The 14,478-nt window shown below is 40.5% G+C and overlaps 1 protein-coding gene across 1 annotated transcript in view; it reads left to right on the top strand.

Moving 5' to 3' along the window:
- LOC111161014 (oligophrenin 1) overlaps positions 1 to 5,525 on the top strand; it is a 540,219-nt gene extending 534,694 nt beyond the window's left edge. The window contains exons 24-25 of the mRNA XM_022524453.1: positions 1,263 to 1,304; positions 2,560 to 5,525. Coding sequence (XP_022380161.1) covers positions 1,263 to 1,296 — 34 coding nt within the window. The 3' untranslated portion in view covers positions 1,297 to 1,304; positions 2,560 to 5,525. The remainder of the gene's footprint in view (positions 1 to 1,262; positions 1,305 to 2,559) is intronic.
- The last annotated feature ends 8,953 nt before the right edge of the window (positions 5,526 to 14,478 follow it).

Consider the following 14,478-nt stretch of genomic DNA (forward strand, 5'->3'; position numbering starts at 1 on the left):
CCACTTCTGACTGATAAATGGATAAAGAAGAGGTGATATATACATATTATAAACACTCACACACACACATACACAGGCATATTACTCAGCTATAAAAAAGAATGAAATCTTGCCATTTGCAACTAGTTGGATGGAGGTAAAGAGTATTATGCTAAGGGAAATACATCAGTCAGAGTAAGAGAAATTCTGTATAATTTCACTCAAATGGAATTTATGAAGCAAAACAAATGAGCAAAGAGGAAAAAAATGGAGAGAGACAGAAACCAAGAAACAGACTCTTAATTATACAGAACAACATGTTTACCAGAGGAGAGGGGAGTGGGGATTGGTTAAATATGTGGTGGGCATAAGAAGGACACTTGTGGTGAACACCGAGTATGGCGGAAGTGTCGAATTACTGTGTTTTGTACACCTGAAGCTATTATTACACTGTATGTCAACTCACTGGAATTTAAATGAAACTTAAATAAAAAGGGAAATGTCCACTGGGTAACTGCAACTTAAAATAGTAGTTGGGGTTGAACCACAGAGATTTAAGGGTAGAACTGTTGATTACAGCCACAGTGCAACTTCATGGGGCATTTACATTTACCATGATATGAATAGTGGCCCCTTGGTGGATTCCCAGCATTTAGAGGTGATTTAAACCATGAACGGGAATAAGATCGCTCAAGAAGTAAGTATAAATAGACTTGGGGAAGAAGTGAAAAACAAAGCCACAGGAATAGCCCAGGGCCCAGCTCTTTTCTGTGATGTTCTGGCAACAATATATAGGGCTTCATTCTTTAGGATTGTCTCTTCCCTCCAGCTCTTCCCAGACAAAGCTAATTTAGTACTGATATAAGCCCACCAAGAGGCTGGGGAAAGCTGGTTTGATCTTCAAGGCAAAGTATGATTCATGTTTTGCATGACATTTGCCCTTCCAGCTTGCCCTTCTACCTATGAGAGATAATCACAGAATATAGTCTTTGAGCCAGTTTCTCTGGGCTCTACTAGCCTTCCATAGTCTAACACTCAAAGGATTGTTCTGACATCTGAGGGATTTCTTTGTATCTCGGTTACTGGGCTTTCTAAATCTGCCAGAGAGATAGCCCAACTTATAAGCATAGATCTAGATGTTCTGAAACATTTGGATAGAATCACTTCCTATTTTTCAAATGGACTCTGGCACTGGCCTGGAAGGGTCACCCATCCCTTTGCTTCACCTTTCCAGTTCTGATTTCTAGAGACTTAGTGAAATGTTTTTCCTCCTTTACCCACAGTTCTCAAGGCAGAGTTCCTGGAGATGAGAGTTGAGGCCTCCGGTATGTAGTCTCCACTCCTGATTATAGAACCTTGTAATATGTAAGCCTTCTTTGTGGGATCTGAGCTTTCGAGAACTAAAATGTCTTGTGGGTCCAGAGGGTAGGAACACACTCCACGTCTCAGTTCATTAACCTGTAATTATGTGACCATTAAACTTACTGCCTTCCAATTCTGAGGTTCTCTGTGTTTTTAAGTCTTTCCTCTTTTCTTTCTTTCTCCCCCAACCAAATTACAGTAGTTTTACAAGTTGCCTTTGGATAAAATTCATTAGGAATCCTAAACTGGGACATTTGTGGCAAGTGCATTTCGTTCTCTTAACCCCAATTTCCTAATCTGTAAAATTAAAAGTTTGGAAACCTGTGACTCTGACATCCTTTGGGTTTATAAGAAAATCAGTAACCTCTCTTTTGGTATCATAGCAAGTACCATGAGTCCACATCATGGAATCAGACCAAATCACTATTTAAGTCTTATCCCCCAAACCTGTATCCTTAGTCCTTTATGATTGTTTGATGAAACTTAATAACTGTAATGAACTTTCACTTCCATTATTTGATTTGATCCATATCAAATGTCAGGATAAGGAGGATAATATGTATTTTAACTTAGCAAATAAAGGAACTGAGGTTCAGAGGGGATAAATTAACTTGCTAAGGTCACAGGAGCTACAGAGATCATAGAATTTTTTTTTCTCCACTTAGGAGTTCTAATTGTTTGACTGTCAGATTGCTGGCATGAATGAACCAATATACATATAAATAAGATCTGGGTATCTGGAGAAGAGCTTTCCATTTGCTCCCCAGCTTTCCTTTACTTCCTATCACTTACAGTCCTCAGAGGTACATGGGTAAATAAGCTTTTCCTTATTATCCCTCATGGAAGTGAAATCCCAGAAAAGCAATCTGGAGTCAGTATAGGACCATAAAGGCAGTGACTATGTTGCGGGTGGGTAGTCAAACATGTCAGGCTTCATCTTCTGTGGACTTTTGGGGGATTAGAATTGAGGTCAAATGCACACAGTTTCCAGCCCTGATTATAGCAACATCTTAGGCCTGTTTCATGGGATCTGAGGGGTTTTTTTTTGGGGGGGGGAGTCTGAGTTTTAAGGGTCTTTTCCTAGCCAACCTCTGTTGCTCAGAATATTAGCTACCAATTATATAATTAGCTACCTAACAAGACATGCCTCACTTCTCAGTGGCTGTTAAGTACTTGACCAGTCCTAGCCAATTACCTACTCTCTTCTTTCCTTTTCAGGTTTTACAATCCTTGGCCTCAGAGGACCCTTCACAGGTTCTGGAAGGGTCTTCTTCAAACTCTTCTGTGCTGAGTCATTTTGTGCTGAAGAGAGCACCTCCTTCTTGGCCCTGCAACTTCAGGCTCTAGGATGCTATAAAATAAGGGGCACATATCTTAGACACAGATTTATTTCTCTTATGTATTCTGTCTTTGTTCCCTCTGAAGGTCTATATTGAGCTCCTATATGATTGTGAATGGCTAAAGTCCCTCAAGCCAGACTGCAGAAACCAAGCTATCTACTAACCTGAGTTGAAGAAAGGAGCTTAGTTTTCAACTCTTCTCTGAATTTCCTGTCTCCTTAAAAGACCATCAAACTCTGAAATATTGGGACTAAAGACTGATCTCAGAATTCTTGCCCTGAATTAAAAGCTACTTGAGTTGGGGCCATTGCTTGCCTTGGAAGTAGAAGTGTAGGAATGTTTGTCAAACATTGGTGAATCTTAACATGTCTCTTACTGAAGATAATGACCCTGGCACCAGGTTGGAGCTCTGGCAGTGTAGTATATTGCCAAGAACTGTCTGCTCCTTTTGGGTCAGACAGTATGTGTGATACCAACCACAACTTCTTCTTGTGAACTCAGGATGGTGGCCTTTCTGTTTTTGCATACAACCACTTAGGACAAATCTGCAAAGAATATTTTGCATGTTGAAGCCTAGGTCTGTTTGGATTATTTTTCTTCCCATTTTTCCCCCAACAGCTTAATTTCTAAGAAATCAAGAAAGAAACAAAAGCTGAAAACAGTTCTTTTAAAAAGACAGACAATATCTGTCCTGCAGAAGTTCCATTTTTGGGTCAAATACTGGAAAAAATAGTTAAGATGGATTGAGGCCAGGCAGCTGGCATGTTGCTTCATATTTGCCTTCTGCAGATAAGCTCTTTCATCTCCTCCAAGAAGCAACCCCTGGCCCAGTGTCGGTGGATTCAGAAACTCCATGAAGTTTCTGAAATGGTATGCAGAATTCCATGACAATATGCCTTTTCTGGGGAGATGGTCCATAACATTCTACTGATTTTCAGATGGGCCTGTGACCCAATAAAGGTTAAGAACCACAGCACTTGAGATAAAAGACTTTTTACAATACATAAAGTATTTTGTTGGAAGGGCCTTCCAAAATTATTTAGTCCAAGTATCTAGTTTACTATTGAAGAAACTGGGGCAGAGAATATTATCAGCCATGCCTAAACAAGTCCTTAGGTCCCTGGGCTCCTGTACAAGTTTCTTTCCATTATACGATACTTGTCTAATGAGGAGCTTATGATTGGTGGCTTTAGTGGTCATCATTTTGAGTGTTTTTGGCTTTTACCCTCTATCTTGAGCCTCCCATATTCATTATCAAGTGGAAAGCTTTCAGGCATAAGCTCCTGGTGTTCCATTTGCCATTTCAATCATTGGAAAGCAACTAAAACACAACTGGTACGGTGACTCAGAAATCTGAGTAGATATTTCTAATTCTTGTTTATTGATGGGAAGCTGCTGGGGAAAGTGTCACTGCGTGTGTTCCCATGTTCTCTGGGCCATAATCCGTCTTTGGAGTCTGTGAAATTATAATATGGCCAAGTATGAGAAAAAGAGCTTTTCTACTTGGACCCTTCTAGTAAGACCCTGACTATGGAACTGAGAGAGAAGCATAGAGATGGGTGGAGGGAGGAGAAGGAGAGAAGAAAGGAGAGGGAGCCGGAGGAAGGGGAAGAGAGAGAATACACACATGCCCAAACCAACTCTGAGATGCCTTTGAAGCAGTGTTACTAAAAAATGATAGCCACTTTTAAGACTGAACTCAATATCACCCATTGGTGAATTAGTAACATGTAGGCCTTTGTGGAAGTAATTGAGTTCCCAATAAAGACATGCCCAGGTGGCCATGTAAAACTCTCTCAGCTCTACCCGGTGTCAGAGTCCAAGTTAATAAGAACCAAGAGCAAGAGAGCCAAGTTATCACTATTCTACCTGAGGCTCATCTCCAAAGGAAGTTGCTGTGAGACTGCTGGCCTCACACAGGAAGTGCTTGTTGAGCCCTGTTGTCAGAGTTGTGGCCCCTCTGCTTACTCTATCCCATTAGATAACTAATTAAAGCAAGTAAGTGTGTAGATTTTGGCCACAGAAGCAGTGGCCAATGGGGTTTCAGTACATTTGAAGATGGTAGAGACATCATTTCGCTCTTTTTTCCTTGTGGAGGGGGGAGATATCATAATCGCCACTACAAATATTAAAAGATTATTGAGAACCAGAGAAAGCCACTGCAGTCCCAGTTGAATAGATGTTCCAGAAATGTGACCATGAGATTACTGTGTGTTTCCTGGGATATAGATCAAGAGCCTGGCCTAGAAAGTTGGGACCACCAGGCTGGCTGGAGACCAGGAAGCAGTGGCTGGATAGCTCTGCCCCTGCCCTGGGCTATACCCAAAGGATGCCCAGAAATGAACCTCAATACCTCCCGCTTTTGCACTCTAATTTAAAGAGAAAATCTGTGGTGAGGCACACTGTCATGGAAATGAGACTGGCCTGGCCCAGGCTTGGATGAATAGTCATTCAGAAGAGGCTATGGGAATGGGATGATTATTGAAGAGTGACAAGTATAGGAAATTATCTGCATACGTTGGCCAGCAGGTTAGAGAAACTGGCAATGGATGAACCATAAACCTTGAACTGACAATGATATTTATTAAGCACCTACTAAATTCTATGTGCTTCATATACATAATCTCCTTTGTCCTTACAACAATAATGCAGGTAGATGCTATTCCCTCAGTTTACAGATAAAAGAATTATGGCGCAGGAGGCTACAGTAACTGGCTCAAGGGCTCACAGAAAGTAAATAACAGGACTGTGACTCAAATCCAGGTCTTTCTGACTCTGTACTCCGTGCTGTTTTCTCTTTGCCACACAGAGGCTACATTATTGGAACTGGATGACTCTGACTTTTTCTGCCTAATAAAATATTAAAAAGCAAGCATTTGAAGGGAAGTAGGGCAGGTCTAGTTTACAGGGGAACAAAAACTGGGCTGGAGGAGATTTCCAAGTTGGGCTTTCTCCTCACCTTCTGTATACCCATGTGGTAATGTTTTTAAAAGGATCATTCAATTTTACCTTGGGAAATGAAGGATTTATTTTTTTAGTTGATAGTTACTAGGTCTTTGGCTTAGCTGTTTTTCAAAGAAAAAAATGGTACCTATATGTGTCTATGTACTTCACTAAGGTTGTAGCATGTGTGTTTTCAGTCCAAGAGTCTGAAGACATCCACACATACAGTTTGAGAAGGAAAAAAGGTATTGATGCCTCTCTGGTACTTAATGTCTTGGGGTCAAATCTTTACAAGGTTTTCTGTGGTGACCAAAAAATAAAAGTTTAAGAGATGATTTAGAATAAAAAAATATTATTGAAGTTTTTGCTTTAAAAAGGCGGAGAGATTTTCCATCAGCATCCGACTTCAGTAATAAAACAGCATCATATGGAAATACTCTAGTATTTCTAAAATAATTGGTTTTCAAGGGGAAATATCCTTCCCTTTTCTAGAAGTTCCTTGATTTTGTAAAAAGTAGAATAAAGTAATAGAGGGAGATGTATCTCTGTGACCAAAAAAAAAAAAATTTCTCTCAAAAGAAAGGATATCAATGATACTAGTTTTAACATAGCTACACTACACTACACACTACAAGCCCAAAAAGCTTCTGGAGCATTTAAAAATTGCAGAAAGAAGCAAGATAGCTTGAAGAGATGTTTTGGATGAAGAAAGGCCTTCATTTTCACAGGCAAAAGAAGCACTTGATACCAAGGACATTAATAGATGCTAGAAAGACTTCTTATGGGAAACATCAGACAAAAGAAAGAGATCCTGGGGCCCATTCATGTGACTTTCAATAAAATATGCAGACTCTCCGGTATTGATGGTGTCCATCTGCAGTTTTTTAAAATTTTATTTAAATTCAAGTTAACATACAGTGTATTATAAGTTTCAGAGGTAGAATTTAGTGATTTATCAGTTGCATATACCCAGTTATAATTTTTTCATGGAAAAAAAGCTTTGAGCTTATTAGACATGATGATGCAGCCACCATGCACTGCTCATCTCATCTTTTGCAATCCTAAGGAAACCCAGGCACAGAATCTTTTTATAACTGGGATTCTCAGTCTACAGTCTACTTTTCATCAAACCCTTGTCATTCCCTCAGGCCTCACAATATTGCTGCATGATGGTTAATAACCCCATTTTACAGATAAGGAAAGTTGTGGTTCAGGGAGATGTGAAATGACTTTGCTAAAGATCACACAGTTAAGGATTGGTAAAAATTCAGATTGGAAGCTCCAGAAGCTTTACTGTTTCTAATACATCACACTATCCCCTTAGTAGTAAAGGAATCCTGATGGTAAATAGAGAAGATGCTTAGAAATGAGGCTGGTGGAAACAACATCTACAAGTCTTACTACTCCAAATATGGTCCATCATCCCCTTCAGCATCATCATTACCTGGGAGCTTGTTAGAAGCAGATTCTTGGGCACCACCACAGACATTTGTAATCAGAACCTTTATTTTAATAAGATATCTATATTTCTATGTACACTAAATTTTGAGAAGTGCTGATATAATGCATTTGAAACAAAAAAGCAAGTTGAGGAAGGAGACTTTGGGTGAGGCAAAGACCAAAAATGGTGGATAAGGCCAATCTGGTTATGTTGGGAGTGTTTACAAAGATTGTGTCCATATCTGACTGCTTCTTAGAGTGCTTTGTACATGGCCCTGTACTTCAATGACATGCAAATGAAGTTTCTCCACTTCAAAGAACAGTGAAACCAGCCTAGGAAAAAGACTGAAAATCACTTGATTTTTCAAATCTCTGGCCACTGAAGCCAGTGGAAAGACCACATGCAGCAGTGGAAGGAACTCCTTTCAGAAGCCTTGGGGGGGTTCCAGATTTGCTTCTGTCACTAACTCTCTTTATGCTCAGCAAGTACCTCCCTCTCTGTAGGTCTCAAATTGTACATCATTAGTTTTGGATGTAGAGATCAATGGTTCATCAGTTGCATGTAACACCCAGTGTTCATCACATCATGTGCCCTCCTTAATGCCCATTGCCCACTTACCCCATCTTCCCACCACCTCCCCTCTAGCAATCCTCAGTTTGTTTCCAATATTTAAGAGTCTCTCATGGTTTCTCTCCCTCTCTGATTTCATCTTATTTTATTTTCCCTCCCCTCCCCTGTGATCCTCTGCACTATTCATTATATTCCACATGTGAGTGTCTTTAAACAGGATAGTCTCAAAGTTCCTTTTAAGTTTTGACATTCTGTTATTCTCCACTGTGGGTTTTGCTACAGATTACATTTAGTTAAAACATGGACAAATCTATAGGTTTTTGTCTGGCTCTAATTTGGCATCCTCAGTTCACATAAGAAGGGATATTCTGGAAGGAAATCTCAGTCATGACAAAGCAACATTAATGGGAACTGCAAGGAAGTGGGGAGGACATGACTCTAGTTAACCAGCTTGAAATTAGCTAGAAAATTTTTAAATTTGAAAACTTGGAAATTTGAGAACTAATTGCTTCAAGCCACATACTTGGGATTCAAATCTTATATCCTAAATGGGCTTATTTTGTGTGATTTAATAAAGTATACTGCTCTGACTTGGGCTTTTAGGCGATAGTTTATTTGGGGTAGGAGGGGACATATAAAAAGGAGAGGACTTCTACTTCTCTCCCATCTGCCACTCATCTCTACAAATGATTCTGATGTCTATTAACTGAAGACAACTGGTTATAATATAACTTCTTAATATGGGGAAACAGACCCAGAGAGGAGAAGGGACATGTCTAAGGCCACATACCAGAGACAATGGCAAGAAACAAGTGATCAAAGTTCAACTCTACTTTCTTTGGGTGACTACTTTACCCAAATCATATCTCCTTCCAGCATCAGAGCACACGCTGGGGAGGAGTAATAGACCTCCCATCTGGGTATTTTGTCCTCATCACATGTTCACAGTCATTATTTCAGTCAAGCCTCACATGGTTGTTCACTTAGGTCACTTATGGTTATATCACTTAGGTGAGCAGAGCTGATGACCCTCATTTTATTGATGCTCAGAGAGGTGACACAAAATGACTAAAGACATGCAAGTTAAAAATAAACTTGGACCTAGGTTTTCTGATTTCATCTATACTGCACTGCTTCTCTAGGAGAGGAGAAGCAGCTCTCCAAACCCTCAGCACTTCTGGGAAATTCAGCTCTAAGATTTTAATTGCTTCAATCCAATTGCTTCAAAAGAGATGGACTTTGGGAGGTGCCTGAGTGGTTCGGTGGGTTAAGTCTCTGCCTTCAGCTCAGGTCATGATCTCAGGGTCCTGGGATTGAGCCCCACATCGGGCTCTCTGCTCAGCAGGGAGCCTGCTTCCCTTCCTCTCTCTCTGCCTGCCTCTCTACCTACTTGTGATCTCTGTCTGTCAAATAAATAAATAAAATCTTTTAAAAAAGAGAGAGATGGACCTTTTTTTTCCCTGTTGGAGAATATCCTAACAGTCTTATAACTTGAAACTACAGAGCCCTATTAGATCCATCATTTTGTACTCATAACAGCCCAAAGTTAGACAAGACAAGGCATTTTGCACCATTTGACAGAGGTACAAATTGAGGCTCAGAGCATTGTATTAGTTCTCTGTTGCTGCTGTAACAGATGACTACAAATTGAGCAGCTTATAACAACATTCATTTATTCTCTCACAGTTTCTGTAGGTCTCAAGTTCAGCATAGTGTGGATGGATTCTCTTAGGGTCTCGCTGAACTAAAATCAAGATAGCAGCTGGTGCTGTGGTTGTCATCTGGGGCTAAGAATCTTCTTCCAAGCTTGCTGGTTATTGGCAGAAATCAGTTCCATGTTATATGGCTGAGGTCATCATTTGTTTTTTTTTTTTTTTGACATGTGCCCCTCTCCATATTCAAGCTAACAATGGCAGGTCAAATCTTTCTGCTTCCCCTTTTGCGTCTCTCTAACTTCTTTTGCCTCTTCTGTTAAGGGCTTACTTTTTTATTGGAGTGATTTCATTGGGCCCGCACAGATAATCCAGGGTAGTCTTCCTATTTTTTTTTAAAGATTTTTATTTATTTATTTGACAGAGATCGCAGGTAGGCAGAGAGAGAGAGAGAGAGGAGGAAGCAGGCTCCCTGTGGAGCAGAGAGCCAGATGCGGGGCTCGATCCCAGGACCCTGGGATCATGACCTGAGCCGAAGGCAGAGGCTTTAACCCACTGAGCCACCCAGGCACCCTAGTCTTCCTATTTTAAAGTCAGTAGTAACCTTAATCATATTTCAGCATCTCTTTTGCCATACAATTACAGTTCTAAAGATTAGAACATAAAACATTCTTGGGGGTCATAACTTTTCTTTACATTGAAGCAGCTACCTACAGAAGCCCTACCTTTCACCGTAAAGACACATGATTATCAAGATCTTTATCCTGGGGATGAAAAAAATTAACATTTTCATCCCACTTACATGAGCAGTTGAAAACTCTTGATGCTGTTCAACTTCTCCCAACTCTCAAATTCACTCAGACACAATTGGACAACACTCCAAAGAAAGTGGTAGCTGGAGTGCAAGGGGGGCTCTCTGGAAGCTGATGGTATTCCTAGATGGCACCTTGATGCTGGTGACCAATTCCTTAACTGGTCTCATTCTATCTAGGATGGGGAAGCAGCTTCCCCCAAAGGCCCAAGATGAGATATGTACACCCCATATAACTTGACCAGAGGTGCTAAAATTTATATAGCATATACTATATGCCAAATATGTCTTTATGTGATTTTGATTTTGAATTTGTCCTGATATTTCTAAGAGGTAAGTAATGGTGATAACTCTATTTCATAGATGAGAAAACTGAGGCACAGAATGATTATGTCATTTGCCCAATTTCTCAGAGCCAGGAAATGCTAAATTCCTCTGTGGCTAATCCTCTGTGGCTTCCATCAGACAGAGAAAAGAGGAAAGGAGACATTGAAGCCAAATTGATTTAAAAGTCCCTTGCACCTTTGATTCTCTAAGCTTGCCCTCAGGGTCCTGGAATTCTGGGAACCCAAGTGAACACTGCTGAACTTTCTGAAAGAGTATGCTAAATTTAGGCTTCTTGGGTTTTACGGAGCCAATGGACCACAAAGCAAAAGTGTCCAGTCTTTTCTCAGAGGCTGGAAGAACAGGAGACTGTCAGTCCTTGTGAATGGGGTCAAGATGGATTGACCCCAGGAATGCTCTGTCCACATGAGAGGTGTGTTGAAGTTGTACTACTTTTTCTGACTCTCTGTGAAGCACATTTCCTGAAGGCCCAAGCCCTCATAATGTCCAAAAAATGTACCTAAAATTAAGTCTGCAAAAGAGGGCTTTCCTGGTCCTGGAGAACAAAACTAGGCAGTAATCTTCTCTATGCTGGCCCTTTCCCAGCCTTTGGCAAGCTTGTGGGTACTGAATTTACACAAGAATTGTCAGACCTAGACTTACTCCTCTGGCTTCTGCTTCCTCAGCTACTCCCATCTAGGTCCCATGATGCTACCAACCTATTGTAGTTCCCAGAGCCATTAAGATATGAGGTAGGGGGGCATCTGGGTGGCTCAGTGGGTTAAAGCCTCTGCCTTCAGCTCAGGTCATGATCTCAGGGTCCTGGGATCGAGCCCTGCATCGGGGTCTGTGCTCAGCGGCGAGCCTGCTTCCCTCTCTCTCTGCCTGCCTCTCTGCCTACTTGTGATCCCTGTCTGTCAAATAAATAAATAAAAATCTTAAAAAAAAAGTTATGAGGTAGGTAGGGTATGAACCACCTCAGTCAAAACTGTTGCTCATCTTTTCTCTACCCTTACTATCATCCTACAGGACTTAGAATTCTGTCTCCCTTATGGGGCTAAGATCTGGAAGGACACAATAAAGGCTGATTTTCTCTATTGCTCCCTGTGTCTTCTTTGCTAGCCACTGCAGATCAGACCCTGGCTTCTAATTCTATGGAAGGAATTTGAAACACTATTATCTATATTCATGCCTAACTCACCATGGGGAAGTTATTTCACCCTAATAACTGTGGTTGACCCTTAATAAATGCTCAATTAATAGTAACCAGTCATAGTCATAGAAGTAGTAACCCGAAGTAGTCATAGAAGAGGTGGTGGTGGTGGTGATGATGGTAGCACAGCTGCCTCAGTTGCTATCCAGGAATAGAATCTTCCCTATACCCATTCAGAGCTGGCAGATCATGCTCTGTCATTCAAAATCTCCCCAAATGTTATCTCCCACTTGATTCTTAGATTCTTCAATGCAGTGTAACCTGTTTGGTTGGAACCTATTATGTCCTTTGTCCTGGTAACTAGCCATCCTGACCACTACTACTACCCTATGTTGTCCCCATAACTGGCTCAGTTCCCCCCAAACTTGTTCTCATACAGGAGTTTCATGCCAAAAACAGTTCCAACTCCTCTGCCCTGTGCAGTTGCCAACAGCCAGGTCTGGAGGAGTCCTATGAATTGAGGTCTGACAGGTGCTTTTTCTTCCTATGACAATTATGATCCTGGAGATATAGCTAGGGTATCTGCACATTTTTGAGCACCCCTTAGGATATTTTGGAGAGCAGCTCTCTTTTCCATTCTCCCTCACTTTCTTTTACTCTCCCTCCTACCTTTTTTTAATCCTACTGCCATTACAATTGTGTTTATGGTACTTCCTCAAATGCACTCAGTAAAAGGGTAGACAAATCCTACAGGGGTGATAGAAAGAAGCCCTATCCTGCTACTGGCTATTTCATGCTTAATTGTAAATTAGTCCTTGGTTGGCTGTCCAGGGTGTATTTATGTCCAGGAAAAGATCACATTATTTTTCCTGTAATAAATAAGACATCACAAAATGTGTTGGGAAATGAGTCTAAAGAGCCAGGACAATCCTGCTGTGACAAAGGCAGAAAAGGGCTCAGCCCTGACCACAAATATATAGGTTATGAGAATCAGATCCAGAGACATTGTACAATCTGTACTTCTAGACTTCAGGTCATTGGGACTTGAAACAGGACCCACAATGAAGTTGGCGGGTCCCCTGACACTAAGGGAAGGAAACAAACATTGTGGAGTATCTATCATGAGCCAAGCATGAAGTGGAAGGAGCCTGAATCCTTTCCAGGAGATCTGGCATTATAGCTAGAGTGATAACTGGGTGAAAGAATGAAAAATAAAAACAGTACTACCACCTGGCAGGCACATTACACACACTGTATGTACATTATCTCATTTGAGCCTCTCCAATACCTCATTTAGTCCCATTTACAGATAAAGAGACTGAGATCCATAAAAATTGTTACTTGCTCAAAGTCACATAGAGATTAAATAGTAGAAGCCAAGATAGGAATGGAGACTTGTGGGAATCCTGATGCTGTAAAAAGATGGCATATTCTCATTACTGAAAACTTTTTAACATTGAGGGCCCCCAAACTAGTTGATCTCTAAAAGAAACTTCTCATTATGGTGCTGTAAGAGGTGGAGCAAGGAGGAAGTAATAAGTATAGAACCAGTGCCTGAAGCAAGTTTGGCATAGGGAAGTACAGGACTACCTCTAGTTTATTTTTTAAAAGATGTTATTTATTTATTTGCGAGAGAGAGAATGAGTGGGGGCAAGGGGCAGAGAGGGAAATAAAGAATCCTCAAGCATACTCCCCACTGAGCAAGGATCCTGATATGGGGCTCCATCCAGGACCCAGGGATCATGACCTGAGCTGAAGGCAGATACCAATGGACTGAGCCACCCAGGTGCTCCAGGACTACTTCTAGTTTACATGGAGACTTTATGTGAATTAGAAAAATACCCTTTGCTCAAGACACATTATGGCCATCCACCAGAAAAATTTAATAAGTAGACAAATCTTTGATTGAAAGGTGAGATGTGGCCATCACAATCACATTCTGCGGCCCTGAAGAGGTGCCCAGAAGTGCAAAGGAGGTGAAAGGTGAAATAATCATGAAACAACTCAGGCATTAATGAGCGTGCCTCAGATCAATCTAAGGACTAGAAGATTATTCTACCTATTAAGGCCTACATGGTTCTAAGGGAAAAGAATTATGGAAGCTAAGTTAGAAGGAAAGAAGGGCTTTGAACTTAAAGTATTAACTTACATTTTTGAAGCCTTGAAAGCATTACACTGGTGACTGGTAGCTAAGAGAAAGATTTAAGCAATGAAAGAGGTAAAGGCCCTCTGCTATGCTCTTATACACGTTATTTCTCATTTATTTCTCATAATAGCTCTGGGAGAGACAATGCTATGCTAATTTGAGATAAGTAGAAACTGAAGCTCTACAAGTTTTTTTTTTCTTCCAAGTTCTTTTTTTTTTAACTACAATATAGTTAACATACAGTGTGATATTAGTTTCAGGTGTATGATATAGTGATTCAACAATTCCATATATCACCCAGTACTCATCACAACAAGTATACCTTACCATCTGCCCCCTACTTCCCCTCTGATAATCATCACTTTGTTCTCTATAGTTAAGATTTCTTCTTCATTTCTGTCTGTCTCACCCTTGCTTTCTGCTTTTGCTTATTTATTGTTTCTTAAATTCCACATATGAGTGAAATCATGGTATTTGTTTTCTTTGATGTATTTCACTTAGCACAATAATCTACCTCCATCCACGCCATTGCAAATGGCAAGATTCCATTTCTTTTTTGGCTAATATTCCATTGTGTTCTTTTTTATTTAAAATCAATTAATTAATTAACTTATAGTGTATTATTAGTTTCAGAGATAGAGTTAGTGATTCATCAGTAGCATATAACACCCAGTGCTAATTACATGAAGTGTCCTCCTTAATGCCATAACTCAGTTACTCCATCCCCCCAACCTACTTCCCCTCTAGCAACCCTCAC

Source organism: Enhydra lutris, unplaced genomic scaffold, assembly GCF_002288905.1.
Source record: "Enhydra lutris kenyoni isolate GAN:26980312 unplaced genomic scaffold, ASM228890v2 scaffoldscaffold81, whole genome shotgun sequence".
Lineage (NCBI taxonomy): Eukaryota > Metazoa > Chordata > Mammalia > Carnivora > Mustelidae > Enhydra > Enhydra lutris.